Source organism: Chlorocebus sabaeus, chromosome 22 (genome assembly GCF_047675955.1).
Source record: "Chlorocebus sabaeus isolate Y175 chromosome 22, mChlSab1.0.hap1, whole genome shotgun sequence".
Taxonomy (NCBI): domain Eukaryota; kingdom Metazoa; phylum Chordata; class Mammalia; order Primates; family Cercopithecidae; genus Chlorocebus; species Chlorocebus sabaeus.
The window spans coordinates 88,147,857-88,162,790 of record NC_132925.1 but is presented as its reverse complement, the minus strand read 5'-3'; the positions used below and the strand labels follow the sequence as shown (position 1 = coordinate 88,162,790).

At 54.0% G+C, this 14,934-nt stretch overlaps 1 protein-coding gene across 5 annotated transcripts in view; it reads left to right on the top strand.

The window, feature by feature from the left end:
- Positions 1 to 2,500: 2,500 nt before the first annotated feature.
- TEX264 (testis expressed 264, ER-phagy receptor) overlaps positions 2,501 to 14,934 on the top strand; it is a 33,358-nt gene continuing 20,924 nt past the window's right edge. Inside the window, exons 1-2 of one of the 5 annotated variants that reach the window (XM_007984403.3) lie at positions 2,501 to 2,627; positions 5,605 to 5,896. In XM_007984403.3, coding sequence (XP_007982594.3) covers positions 5,639 to 5,896 — 258 coding nt within the window. In that variant the 5' untranslated portion in view covers positions 2,501 to 2,627; positions 5,605 to 5,638. Of the gene's footprint in view, positions 2,671 to 3,539; positions 3,633 to 3,670; positions 3,724 to 5,604; positions 5,897 to 14,934 lie in introns of those variants that run through there. The other 4 variants (XM_007984404.3, XM_038003865.2, XM_073010124.1 and 1 more) reach the window with 4 other exon arrangements.

The window sequence follows — 14,934 nt, the reverse complement described above, 5'->3', positions numbered from 1 at the left end:
CTTCAGAGGGTGGGAGATGGTGTGTCTGTGAGTGGCTGGTGGCAGCAAAAGCATTCTTACTGCATGTGTATTCTCTGATTGTCATCCGTGTTGAGGAATCTAAGTCACTGGCCCACAGAGTTAACCAGAGCTTTGGAGTGTGAGAGGTGGGGGAAAGAAGGGACAGTCTACTCCAGCTTCCTGTTTAATTCTTCAAGGGGAGGGGCCCTGGGGAAACAATTTTCTGGAAATGTACAAAGAAGAATAGAGAAAGAATCTCTGTAGTGATTCCTTGGACAGAGGAAGGCAAGAGGAGATGAAGGCCACGTCTGGACTCATGATAGGGGAATCTGTGCTATTGGGAGATAAGATTGGGAGTGGAGGCCGAGCGTGGTGGCTCACGCCTGTAATCCCAGCACTTTGGGAGGCCGAGGCAGGCGGATCACAAGGTCAGGAGATCGAGACCATCCTGGCAAAACATGGTGAAACCCCGTCTCTACTAAAAATGTAAAAAAAAAAATTAGCCGGGCGTGGTGGTGGGGGCCTGTAGTCCCAGCTTCTCGGGAGGCTGAGGCAGGAGAATGGTGTGAACCTGGGAGGCGGCGGAGCTTGCAGTGAGTGGAGATCGCGCCACTGCACTCCAGCCTGGGCGACAGAGCGAGACTCCGTCTCAAAAAAAAAAAAAAAAAAAAAAAAAAAAAAGATTGGGAGTGGAGGGTGGTAGCAGGTGGCTGGGCGAACTTGTTTCCTCCAACTTGTTACAAGGGGTTGGAGTAAAGAAAGTGCCTTGCAGAGTAGGCTGCTGCCTCCTGGTGGCCAGCCGCTGCCTTGCAGGGATCCTGCCAAGGGACTTCACTTGGCACTGTTGGAAGCAGCCTGAGGTGAAGCTGGGCAGGCTGATGTGATGGCCTGCAGCTCCAGTCACCAGCGGACTCTCCTTCCACAAAAGAGGTGCTGAAGCTCCTGAGGCACATGCTGAACTCTGATGTGGGGCTCTAGAGTTCCCCAGTCAGGCTAAAGGAAGTGAGCAGAGAGAACAAGATAAAGAATGGGCACCTCCTTATAATGGTTTCCTGGGAAAAGCTCACCACCTTCTGAGAAGCAGGAGAAATGACCACGCAGACCCCGCAGGCAGAGGCTGTCAGTCTCTGAGCCTGGGCCATGGCCGCTCGTTGTGTCAAAGGAAATGCTTCTAAGTGTGTAGCCCGCCTGCCTGGGGCACCTAAGCTGAGGGTTTGACCATGTGCTTGATGTTCATAGGTAAAACAACTGCTGCGACCTGCACTGGCCCAGCCCGGAGTGCCTGTGAGGGGCCAGCTGCCTGTTCTGCCAGTGTGCCTAGAGAGCTGGGACAGGCTTGGCCCTGTGGATAAAGTTCAATCTCCCCTGCCTGCAGAAGGAAGAATGTGAAGCACAGGGAAAGGAAGCTGGGATTCTGACTGCCTCTGTGCCCAGCCTGCTCTTTGCTGGTGCAGTAGTGGGGATCCACAAGGTGAACCACCCTGTGACTGCTGACTTTTCCCACCACCACCTTCGTGGTGTTCCCATCTGCTGGATCCCCTCCCAAACATCAGTCCTTGTCAGGATACCAAAGTAGCTCTTGGCCTCGCCGGTCTTGTAGCCAAGCTTAGAAGCATAGTTGTCACGTTCTCCACCTCCCACCAAAAGTCCGGGACTCTCACTAGGGGAGCGTTTTATCTTTGGGCCCCTAGAAGAGTGCTTTGTAGTTTGTAGGTCCTCAGAAATTTGAGGCGAAGATTTAACCAATCATCAAGGAGCTTACACTTGATGTGGGAATCACGTAAGTTATCGCTAAACCAGAAAAGTAGACCAGCCTCCCCCAGCTACAACCCGGGCACTGAGGGAGGAGCCTGGAAGAAGGGCATTCCCATGGAACGTGAACTCCAGGAGGGCGGAGCCTTGGTTTTGTTCACTCTATCCCCAGCCCCTAGAACTGTCCTGGCAAGGAGTGATAATAAGTGTTGCATGGATGAATGTACTCACGGAAGTGGGAATGGGTGGACGGAGGCAGAAAGCAGATATTTGCGCTACGCAGAGATTGGATCCACCAGTTTCTTCCGCGAGCCCAGACTGGGCTTCAGCTTCCTCAGCTGTGTATGCCTTGCTTGGTTCCCAAGTCTGTTGTGAAGCCACAGTCAGATAAAGTGGCAGGACTAAAGGTGGTACAAATGCCAGAGGCTGATACTGCTGTGCTGCACCTCCTTAGCCTGTACAAATTCTCCTCAGCCCCAGCTCCCTGGCCCCCAGCCTGGCCCTCTACTGCGGACCACTAGGCTGCCTCCCGTACCCAAGCCTGGGCCAGGCTGTCATTATGGTGCTCCTGGCAACCCAGATGCCCGGGGGTGTTGCTAAATCAACCTCAGCAACCGGATAGTTTGTTGGAGGCGGGAAGGTACGCCGTGGGTTCCGCCGCAGCTGGCTCTGGGGCTAGGCGCACGCCCGTTGCCATGGAGACGGGGCGGGGCAGGCCTCCGCTCTCGGGTTCCCGCGCGCACGCGCCCACGGCCACGGCCACGTCCCGCCGCGAGAGGGGGCGGAGCGAGCGTTTGCGGCGGGCGCGCGCAGGCTCGGTAACCGAGCCCTGAGCCGCCTGCGCGGATCGGCGTCCGCAGCGGGCGGCTGCTGAGGTGAGGGCCGCGCCAGAGAAGAGGCATACCCGCTGGGGCGTAGGTCTGGGACCCCTGTCCGCCCTGGCGCGACCTCAGGACTCCCCGTGTCCCCTCCGTGACCCCCGCGGCCCGGGCCGCTCTTTGCATCGTCTTGCCCACAGATGGCCTCGGCCAGGTCCGAGGGCCTGGATGCGACGTTGGGGCAGCCCCTACTCTTACGCCCCACTGCGGCGGCCACCGGTGCAGGGCATGCCCGGGGGCCGTGGAGGTGGGGGAAAGAGGCGCAAGTCGCGTTTTAACTCCGCCCCTGTCCCCCAAGGCCGCGCCTCGCAGCCTGGGCTGCAAACTTTAGCGTCCCTTAAGTTACAGATGTGCGTGGGGCTCCGTGAGGAGGTGGGCGAAGAGAAAGGCTCTGAGTAAATAGGCGAGGCCCGGGATGAGCAGGGGCTGGAATCCGAAAGTGGGAGGCGGCGGCCCCCGACCTACCATAGTCCACCCGCTGCCTGCTAGCACCGAAGTTTAGCCTAGGACTGGGGCCGTTTAAGGGCCCGGCCCTCCGCCGCCTCGCACGTGAGCGTCACCAGGAAGCCGGCTGGGCGCAACCTTCCCTGACGCTCGCCGGCACCGGCCGCACGCGTCCATGCCGGGCCTCTGAGCGGAGGGGAAACCGAGGCTAGAGGGAGGGCGCAGTCTGCCCAAGGTCGGCGGCAGCGGCAGTTTCTGAGCGCCAAGTGTGGTTGGAGCCCTCCAGGAAGAGGGGCGTGACCAGAGCTCCAGTGAAGAGCCCTGACCTTGTAAAGCTAGGTTTAGCTTCTGATTTCCCCCAAAGGGTTTGAGAATGGGACGACCGTGCTTTAGAGGCCCCGGTAGGCTTTCCCTGAGGAGGGTAGTCAGGGCACGATGGTCGGCTCAGTGGTTATTTCCTGGGCAGGGGTGGCTGTTCTTTCAGCTCCCAGCACTGGAGCGCTCGGCTCCTGCCGCACTGGATGCAAGCAGTTACTAAAAGTGAGCCTGGCATTTCAGGTGAACTCCCAGACCGTCTTCCTTTACTTTTGAATATAGGGGAAATTCACGTTACCCCTCCCCGTGCCGACCAAGCCTCTGAGACGCACAGGTGCATTTTTCCCCCCCTTTCTGAGCAGTTTGGGAAGTGAGAGGAAGAGAAAGGTAGATACTAAGTTTCCTTGAGGAGACAGGAAGTGTTCAGCTGAAATGGCAGATCAGGGTGAGAGTCTGTCATTCCCAAGGCAAGTGGGGGCCTAGATGCTGAGAGTTTTCCAGCTTTGGGCTCAGAGATGTCCAACAAGGATTTAATGCTTGAGCCTTTCTGGAAGCCAGTCACCAGAGAAGAGAGAGAAAGTGGAAATGGGGGCCTGGAGTCAGACTGTCTGGGCTTGTGTTGCCTGCATTTTGGTCCACGTGGCTCTGTTTAATACCTGTGTTACCTTGGGCAAGTCTCTTAACCTCTAACCACTTGTACCTTTAGCCTTACCTACCTCTTTTGATTGCTTTAAGGTAATGAAGTAGCTGTGTTTCAACATTTAGACAGTGCCTGGCATATAGTAAGTGTTCTGTGGAAGATTTCTCATCATTATCAAAGAAAATTGGAATGAAAGTAACTGGAGATGAGATGAGTAGGACAGGCAGAAAAGAGAGAGATACTGATGGGTAGAAGCACAGATGGGTGAGACTAGCGGGCAACACCTCAATTTCCTGACACCAAAAGTTTAGAAATTTACTTTGCCTCTTTGTGAGCAAATACTGTGTGCTCATTGACTCCAAAGACTTTGTTTTTTTTTTTTTTTTTTTTTTGCATAAAATCAACACCCAGCACCCACAGGGAAGAAATAATTACACAGAGCTAAGTTTTCCACAAAGCTGCAGTGTGGCCTTTTCGGCTTCAAAACTTTTTAAATGTTAAATATTACTTTTAAATAATTGAGGTGGGAATGTCCCCCCCAGTGGGTCACATGGCTCCCTTCCTCTTTAAACAGTCTTCTCTGGGCTGTGATTTATTCCCCCCGCCTGGGCAACTCAGGTCAAGCTCTCCTTGTAAGAGGGTTAGGCCTCTGACCCCAAGCTGCCTGAAGACCTAGGCAGCCTGCCTTGAATAGCTCACACACTGGCCTCTGTGTTACATTCCTGGGCCTGCTGTTGAACAGCTTCTTTTCCTCTTATGGATAATTGTTACTTCTTCCTGCTATGCGACTCCCCTTTTAGCAGCCTTTTCCTCTTACTCCTCACTGTTTCTTCTATGGGCTGGAAAATTGGGATGAAGCTTGTTAACATTGGTGGTTCAAGTCTAGGAAGCTTAGTGTTGGACTTTGTTCAGGCCGTTTTGCTCTGGTCTTTCCTCTGGTTCTGGATGGGTGAGCTTGCTGGATTGCAAGGTCCCTGAAGGCCAGATGTACTTAGAAAAGGAGAGTTTCTTATGGAATTCTCTTTCTGAGGCACATTTTCCCTCACGGGTTTTTGTTCGGTATGGTTTGTCTCCCTGTTCATTAATAAGTGTTTGAAACCTAGCATTTGCCAGTCCTCCCTCTGGCAGTCCTCCCTGAGGCTTGGGGAGGCTGGGCTGGTGGTGTGGTTCAGCTGTGGGGAGGAAGAGGTAATGTGGAGGAAAGGCAGGCTGGCTGGTATCTGTGCATCTTGGGGGAGACTTTTCAGGGCCAGGAGTATGTCTCTGGCTGACTCACTCCTGTGCCCCTCTATGACTCAGTTTCCCCAGGTATGACCAGGGCTGCCAGCTCACAGGTAGAGCTGCTCTGAGATCCTCACCAACTGCGATTAAGAAATAAAGAGGCTTGTGGCTTCAGTCATCCTTTGTAGCTCCCTTCTAGGTCACTCTGTGTGTAAACACCTCTGGCCCCTCCCATCTCTGGGTCAGAGCACCCAAGGCAGGACTGAGGAGGTTGGGCCAGAACTGCTTGGCGGGCAGGTGGGCACATTGTCAGAGCAGGCTACCAGCCTCCTCTCCCTTCTTTCTCGTTTACAGCTGCCTTGAGGTGCAGTGTAGGGGGTCCAGAGCCATGTCGGACCTGCTACTACTGGGCCTGATTGGGGGCCTGACTCTCTTACTACTGCTGACGCTGCTGGCCTTTGCCGGGTACTCAGGGCTGCTGGCTGGGGTGGCAGTGAGTGCTGGGTCACCCCCCATCCGCAACGTCACTGTGGCCTACAAGTTCCACATGGGGCCCTATGGTGAGACTGGGCGGCTTTTCACCGAGAGCTGCAGCATCTCTCCCAAGCTCCGCTCCATCGCTGTCTACTATGACAACCCCCACATGGTAAGGAGCCTCCATGGGGTTCTGCTCCATTGATGGACCTGGTGGGCCAGGGCTTCTTTGGGGAGGGTAGTTTTGGTTGCTGAGGAAAGGGTGGGAGAATCTTCAAGCTGGCTTTCACACCCCTCCTCTAAGAGCTTGAAGCGCCTTCCAGATTTAGCCTGGACTTCTGCTCCCAGCATCCATATGTGGGCTTTCTGTTTGCCCAGGTCTGGTTCCCCTTGCCCATGGCTAATTGTGGATTTCCAAATGCAGTGGACTATACCACCATGAATCCCTAGCTTCTGCCAGGACTTTGGTCCCCTGCCTCCTCTTCTTGTCATCCCTCCTTCCATCTCCATTTGGGGCCAGTGCTCTAAGGCCAAGCCATTCAGATTCTGCCCACTCTTTGGGGTTACATCTTGCTGTTTCTGTGCTTTCCATCCCTCAGCTCTCCTGCCATAGTTGTAGGCCCTTGAGGGCTGAGAGGGCAGTCCCTGGGCATGGGGCTTGGAATCTTACCTCTTCAGCCATTCTGATGCCCCCCAACCCAGTGATATGGCATTTCCTTAGACCTCAAACTGCCTAGTTGGGAGATGGCCTAGGGGGCTAGTGGAGCCAGATGAGCTACTAAGATTGTTCGGAATGCTGATGTCAAAGACTAATCCAGCATCACTAGCACCCTGTGGGCGTCTGGCTGTTCTTACAACCTATGGTGAGTCAGAGCTTGCCAGTGTAGCCTACTGCTATGCTATGGGGTGGCGCTGCCCACAGCTGGATGGGCTGGCAGCTCTGTCAAGGGTTCTTCAGCCTCTAATACTAAGCTGTGCCAAACCAAGCATTTGGAATCCCCAGCTCTGATTTCTTTGCCTGGAGAGCTCAAGTGGACAAGCCCTGCAGCCTACCCAATGCCTGCTGACTGGCTCACTGGGGCACTAGTTGAAACAGGGTGTGCTGGTTCCCTGTCTGTGCCAGGTTCTACTCTACACCTACACTCTGGAGATGAATCAGACCTGGCTGTGCCCTCAGGAAGCTCTGTGTGGCTGACATGTCAGCCCCACACAAGTGATTCTCCAACAAGACACTGTGCTTGATGTCCACAGAACTTTGAGCTGTAGGTTCAGGGAGGCTGCCATGAGTCTGCTGGGGAGGCTCAGAGAAGGGGTAGATGTCAACTGGGCCTTCTCACGTAAGTAGAATTTTTGCTCTGTTGGGAAGGGGTACTTGGCTAAGAAAACTGCGACAGCAAGAGCCTGAAGACATGGGATGACCGGAGAATTGTGGTTAGTAGACATGTCGTGGGTGGAGAAAGGTGGAAGGGTTTGCTCAGCCAGGTGGTAGGGAAGTACAGCAGGTTGAAGAGAAGGGTGTGGCACAATTTGCCACCTTTGTTTTAGGAAGTTAGCTGAAGGGCAAGTGGAGGAGGGAAGGAGATGAGGCAGGAGGCCATAGAAGAGATTGGGCTGGGCCCAGGTGAGAGGTGACATGGGTTGGTTGAGGTTTTGCAGTCACATGGCCAGGAGATAGCACTAACTGAAGTTGGGAGCACTGGAGCCTGAGTGAGATGGGACAGACAGTGGGCTATGGGGAGCTCCTAGATCAGATCTGTGACCCTCACCCCTTCAAAGGCTCTGTTGTGTAAGCCCCTGCTCCTCCTTCCACACCTGGCCCAGTCAGAGCCTTCTGCAAGGAGAGTCCTTACATCTGGCTCTTTTCCCATTGGCATGTCTGCCTGTTCTGGAATCAACATGTTGCCTCTTGGGTTGGAGGTGCTAATTCCTGGATGGGAAAGGGCTAAGGCAGCAGGGTACTCTGGGGTCAGTGCTGGAAGCAGGTCTAGGGAAGAGTGAGATGGAAGAAACCTGGCATGGGATATTCTGGCCTGGCCACTGCCTCCTGCAGCTTTCCCAGAGATGTGGTGGACCCCATGGGGTGGGCCCTGGGTCTCCAGGGTTGGTTGGTCATAGTCTGACTTGGGTGCTTGTCTGGGGGACTGTGGCCTGAGAGCACAGCCTTGAGGCTAGCAGTCCCGAGTTCTGATTCTGTCCCATCACTATCCTGCTGAGTGATCTTAGGCATATCACATAATCTTTCTGAGCCTGTATTTCCTTGTCTGCAGAGTAATGATAAAATACCTGCTTCATAGTAGACTGAGAAGAGTTAAGTGATATAGGTGAGGCATTTATCCCAGCACTTAGCCCTCAACAGATGCTTAACAACAACAAAGACAGGTGGGAAAACCACTTGTGCTAACATGTGCTGAGAGGTCAGACTGAGAAAACCTAGACCCTTGGCCTGGCTGTGGTCATTTGGCTGGCACAGAGGATGATGAACAGGTCAAGATGGCCCTTGTGACCCTGCCCCTCCCAGTCCTGGGTCAGTCTGAAAGACACCTGTGTCCCCATTTAGAGCTACGTCACACTCTGGCACGTGGGATGGCTCAGGGACACTTGGGTCCCCATCTACTCTGGGAGCTGGTCATCGCATTCTCTGCCTGACAGAGATTGTAACAGGTTCAGGGAACCATGGACCCCCAGGCTTCAGGTGCTCGTGGCTATCACAGACTGGTCGGGAAGGACCTGAGGCCTCCTGGTCCACAGTCCCTATTATGGAGGGGAAAACAGGTTCAGATAGTAGGAGTAAGGTGCTGATCTCATACATTTTTGTTTTCATTTAACAAATATCTGAGCACCTGCTCTGTACGAGGCTCTGTGTTGGGCACTAGGGTACCATGGGGACCAGGACCTGCCAGTATGTCGGTGTTAGGAGTCTAGAGGAAAGGCCCCATTCTGGTCCTGGAGTGGGCTGAGAACCCAAGCTTTTTGCCCCCTAGGCTGCCTCCACCAGCAGTATGCAGCCTGGGGCATGCTCTGGTTCTCAGAGAAAGAGAATAGAGGCTGACCTGTTGAGTGTCCCACCCCCATTGTGTCCTTCCCTTGCCCAGAGCAACAGGTGCCAGTATCTGTTTCTCTGTGAGTGTGGAGAGGCAGTGAGGCAGTGTCAGTCTCTGTGAGTGGGGTGGTGAGTAACCAGGTGAGAGGTGCCACCTTTAGATGCTGCCCACCCCCATGAGGTGTGACGGACAGTTCCCTAGGCATGCCTCTTCCTGTCCTCAGCTGGGCAGGGAGGAAGCTGGTCCCACCTAGGCTGGGTGTGGACTCAGGAAGTAGCACAAGAAAGGGTGCCACTAAGGTGGGACAGTGGCAGTTGCTGTGGACCTGTTCATAGTAGCTGCTGCTGGAGCTCTTAGCCTTGAGCCCTGGAGTCCTATATGGGAAGAGGCTGCAGGTCTGGGTGAGTGGTTCCTGTGAGGCAGGAGGAAGGATTCCATTCTCCATCCCTGAAAGCCTTGGCATGGTTGGGGATGGGAAGGTAGGGAAGAAGTCTCTTGGGAAGTGGACAGACCCTGGCAGGGGCTCATGGGTGTACTCACCCACCTCAGAGCCCAGCATTCATGGAGTGTGGGCCATTCCTCTTCAAGGTATGCAAGGGAAGGAGGATGAGTTCAAAGATAAGGGTCATGTGTAGGTGGATATCAGTCACAGATCTGCTACCTTACACACACTGGTCCCTACTGCCCTTGCATGGCTGAAGAAGGGTCCTGACTAGAAAAACTGCTCTGCCCTCAGCCCTGCTTCTGGGGTGGGTGCTGGGGGCTTGGAAAGTGACTTCAGGCTCCCTTTTGGGGCCTTGTCCCTCTGGGAGCCTTCAGTGTTGGAGGGGAAGGAAGGAGCTGGGAGGACCCTGAGTGCCTCGCTTGATCCTGGCCTGCTCTGGCCCGTGGACAGGCCCTAGTGGATGGGCTGCTGTCACTGTGCCTGTGGGCCCATCCTGTCTGCCAGGCTGGCCCTCTACCTCCTGCCCCACTCCGTGCCACCACCACTTCTGCTGCTGTGTTTGGGACTTAAGCAACCTGCCTGCTTGCTTGTATGGGGAGCCTGGCTGGGGCAAGAGGAGTGTGGCAGCTAGTTCAATTTATGTGGACCTGTATTTGCTGCTTACACCTACCACCTAGGAGGTGGTGTTTGCTCCAGGCATGGAGTGGGTTGGGGAACTGGTGGTACTTGCTTCTGCCTTTAGTAAGCAAGACTGCCATCAAAGCCGCCTTTCCCCTAGTCCAGTGAGAACCAAGGCCCAGGACCACTAGGTCTGCAGGGGCTGAGGCTGGTGAGAGTTCTGACATAGGCCTGTGTCACACTCCCTCTTCCCTCAGTATGTGTGGAGAGGAGGCTCCCTGCCCTCCCTGGAGGCACTTAGTTTGGATGGAGCCTGGGAAGGGGTGAGGGAGCAGGATTTCCCAGGACTGACCTCCTCAACAAGGGCAATGGGAATGTGGGCTGGGATGTTTCCTGAGGGCCCAGGCTGCCCCCTATCCTGGTTACTCCATGGTTATTTTCTGCCAAGTGGAGTCCAGGCATTTGCTGTGCAGCAGGTTAACTATGTGGAACAGGTCTGGAGGCACAAGCTCCTCTATGCCCACTAGAACTGTCCTTGAGGTGAGGTGAGATGAGGTGTGAGAGGAAGGGGCTTTGGATTTGCTCTTATAGGTTTGAATCAAGGCTCCACTGCTAACCAGTGTGTGACTTTAAGTGACTCACTTGGCCTGTCTGAGTCTGTCTCCTCATCTATCACATGAGGATAAAAGAATCCCTACCTCAGGGTTTTTGTTTTATGGGGGCTAATTGATAAGGATATGGTCCAATACCCAGCCCTTAATAGGTGGGTATCACACTTGACATCCAGTCCTGCCTGAGGACCTCATGCCACTGGGACTTTGTACTTTTAGGGACCCTGCCTGCCTTTCTGGTTTAGTCCCAGCCTCCTGCGGGTTGTCTGGGCAATGTGAGGTGGCAAAGTACAGGGAAAAGCCATTGTGAAGCCTGCTCCTTGCCAGGGCCAATTTCTCGGACTGCTGGATGCCTCTGGGTTGTGTAGTGCAGCTCTGAAGCTGGTCTGCTTGGGTTTGAATCCTGACTTCAGCACTGCCTTGCTATGTGATGTTGGCTGAATGGCTTGGTTGTCTGGGCCTCAGGAACAGGGGTGAAAACAGTACCAACCACAGAAGCCTGTTTGGATTTAATGAGCTTATGCTTGGAAGGCAGCACCTGGGGAAAGTGGTGAGTGCCTGGTCAGATATCAGCTATTTTTAGGATTCTGTTTGAAGGTGTAGGGGTATAGAGGATGGTTCCTGAAAGGTTTCTAAGTAAACTCACCTTTGAGGGCTGGCATCCTGTTGACTCCTCTCTTTCCTCCCGAGCCTGAAGAATGAGTCCTGTCCTCTGGCCTGGCTGTCTGCATCATCTCGTGTCCTGACTGGTGCCTGTCTCCATGTGCCTTTGGGCGTAAGCTTCCCAGGGAAGTTGGGGGTTGGCGTGTTGACCTGTAGTACCTAGGAGGGCAAACGAGGTCCCATATCAACCTTCTAGTCATGGGCCAGTGCAGCTCCTCTATTCCCTTGGGAGTACCAGTGCAAACGAAGGGCCCTGCCTCTACTTTCCCCCTTAACTTGGGTAGCTCTGGGTCAGTAGGCTGGCATGGGAAGAGTAAGGGCAGCCCTCTGTGCCTGGGTTTGAGAGATGGTGCTGCTGTCCCTGTCAGGTTGTGTAGGTTGTGGGCCTGGGGTTGGCTGTTTCTATTAACCCTGAACCCAACGTCTACATTTGGTCTGGGCCACTGACACCATTTCTCATTCCTGCATCCTGAAAGATTATCAGTCTTGTCCAGTTCCCAGACTCATCAAAGTCTTGGCTTGGCGGGGGCCCTGAAGTGGCTGTCTTCACTATAGCCTCACGCAACAGGGTCAGCAGGGCACTGTGACACCACTCAGGAAGGGGCAGTGGGGCCAGCCTTAGGACTAGCTCAGACCTGAAAGCTTCAGGTTCTAAGCAGATTGCCCTCTTCTCCCAGTAATGGGACTTAGGAGGCTTCTCTGCCCAAAGGAGATGCTCTGGGGTCTGGCATGCCTCTATTGTTTTCCTGGTACTCTTGCTTTGAGGACACATCCTGAATGGGCTTGTCTTTACCCCGAGTGGTGGTGGGCCTGGCCACTGCCCTGTTTCCTGGGTGTGGTTCCTTGTAGGTACTAGTTCTGATCCAATTCTTGTTCTGGGCAGAGGTACCCAGAGAAATAGCTGATCTGGGGAGGAAGAGGAGCAGGCAGGTAGAGCTGGGAGGCCCAGGCCTGTGTCCTAGGGTTAGGCCCAAATAAAGATACTGCACTAAGCCAAGGTGGATGGGGTCTCTTGCCCATTGGGACATCCCAGCCTTCTGGGCGCTTGACAGTCTTAGCAGGCCTTTTCCCTGGAGGCGGGTCTGGGCTTTACTGGGAGGCCAGGAAAGCTTTCTTCTGCCACTGGATCAGTCTTGCCACACTCTGGGTTATTTTAGGGCCTGTTCCATTTTCTTCTTGCTGGTGCCTTGTTCAGCTGCTTCCCAGCTTCAACTTTGCATGGGGCTGCTTAGTGGGTGGTAGGCTTGCTGAGGGACCTTCTAGGCTCCCACTTAGGCCAAGGCAGGGGAGGGGGTAGGAAGTGTTCTTACTTGTAGAATTAGGGGGTTGCTCAGCCAGGAAAGGAGCTGCTGTGCCCCACACACCTCCTCGATCCTAGGAGCCCTGCCTTCTTAGCTCCCTTCTTCCACTGTGACAGGAGCTCCACCTTTTCTCCAGGTAGAGGGAGAGGAAGTTTGTTACGGTGCAGGGCTTGTGTGTGCATGCATGTACTGTCACTGAGCATGCCTCAAGAACTTTCTGTGTGCGCAGGATCCTGGACCTTTTTGCCTAGAGGCCTGGAGTGATGGAGAGAGATGGGGAGGCCATCAGTTACAGTGCAGCACAAGACCTTCTGCCTGGTGGGTACTTGGGATCAGAGAGGAGGGGCTGCTTGGTGGAGAGCAACAGAAGGCTTTGAAGGGGAAAGTTGAGCTGAGTCTTGCAGGATGGGCAAGAGTTTCCCAGGCAGAAGGGACTCTGGAATAGAGTGAAGAAGGACATTTCAGACAGAGGAAGTAGCTTACGCAAAGGCAGGAAGCATGGGAGGACGTGGCATGTTTGGGGAGCTGCAAATAGTTTCATGTGGGTGTGTGTGGGGGTGTGGCGGGTGAGGAGGCTGGCAAGGCGGGCTGGGCCAGAGCCTGGATCCATCCCTTCCTCTGCCATGCAGACACTCAGTAGGTGCCTGCCCATCTGGGCTGTGGCCCCTGCTGGGGCCTGAGGCTGCAGAAAGGGAGTGCAAGGTGAGTGTGTGGGCAAATTCATGCAGTATTATGTAGGCCACTCCAAAAGAACCTTGCCTACTTGGCTTGTGAATTTAGTTTCATCCTAGAGGTAAATTGGGAGCCATTGAGCAGTTCTAAGCAAGATGACCACATGTGTTCTGTTGCCTTTTGGCTACTGAAGAGGATGTCGAGCTGGGAGTCCCATGAGGGCTGCTGAAGCGTTCCCAGGAAAGACCCTGGAACTCAAACCCAGGCAAGCCAGCAGTAGAGAGGAAGAGATCAAGTGACCTTCCACTTGTTTCTCCATGTGACTTATGTAGATGTTTCTTTTGCACAGCACAGGTTGGTAAGGTAAGGGACATGAAGATAGGCTTTGTGGCAGGCAGTGTCCCTTGGCTTGTCAGCAGGAGGTCCACCAGGTAACTTCCTGCCTATCTGGTCATGCTCAAGTCTTGGCCTGTGAGTAGGGCAGTTGCACCATCTAGAGACAAGAAGTGGTATTGCAGTGGTCTCCTGTGCCTCTGGGTGGGGTGGGAGGAGTTTCAGGCCAAGAGAAGTGACTGTGCAAAGTAGACTTGTGGAGGTCAAGAGAGTTTACAGCAAATTATTGGGGGAGAAGAGAGTGCCACTGAACCACTCTGAAAGACTCTCCAAGAGGGCATTTGAACCTGAAGGACAGGCAGGGAGGAGCTGCATATTCAGAGGTTTGGGTCGTTGGGCATTCTAGGCCATGGACAGTTGTTTGGACTGTGTCATAGCTACTAATAACCAACAATTATGGAGCACTTGCTGAATGCTGGGCCCAGGCTAAGCTCTCGTGAAGTTTCTTGTTTAATATGGCAGTTCTGTAATAGATATTGAGGAACTGGGGCTCCCAGAACCCAAGGGACTTGTCTAGAATCACACGACTCAGATTCACACCGTGGTTGCCTCTCTCAAGCTGTGTTTCTGACCACTACACCCTGTTGCCTGCTACTAAAGCTCTGAGCCCGGTTTGGATGCCATAGGATTCAAGGGGGCTACAAGGGGACCAGAGCCACAGGCAGTTGAGGGTTACCGTTAGGGTCTGCTTAGAGGTGAGAGCCTGGAATAGGTGCCCAAGTCGCAGGCAAACTGTGACTAAAAGGAAGGGCTGGGTTGGCTTCAGTAGAGGAGGCCATTCAGGGCTGAGAAACCCCCAGGGGATTTCAGAGAGGGCTTGGAAAGGGGTATAATGGGAGGGAGAGGTGAGAACAGGTAATAATGACTTCACAGTGCTGGGAAGGAGGGGTAGGGAGAGGAGTAAGTGGAGGTAGAGGGAGAAGCCTTTTTAAACTTAGGGGTCATCCCTGTGAAGGTGAACTGCTGGCGAAAAAAAAATTTTTTGTGGTGGGTGGGGAGAAAGGAGCCTGTAGAGTTGAGCAAAACCCAGGACTGAGGGTACAAGGTCTGTGCTGAATCTCTTGGATTTAAGATCACATGCCTCTGAGGGCCCAGCCTGAAGGCTGGTACAGACTTAGGCACCTGGAAAGCTGACATGGGAAACAGGGAGCAGTAGGTGAGACAAAGTGAGGCCTCCTGATGCCAGGAGGAGAAATGAGTACTGAGTCTTGCAGCCTTGGGTCAGTCCTAGGAAGAGGTGGAGGCTCACACAGGAGCCTTACATGGCTAAGGTTTCTGGCAGCCAGAGGAGGGAAGTTAGGTAGGGAGAGGAGCAGAGTGGAAAGTGCAGGCACTAACAACCTATAGAGACTTGAAGGGGAACCCAGTGATCTTAGCTTTTAGCCAGGAAGGGACTTAGGAAGTGGGATAGGTCCCTGGATGGGCCATGGGTTGGAGAAGAAGTCTAGAGGCTCTGGTGATGGTAG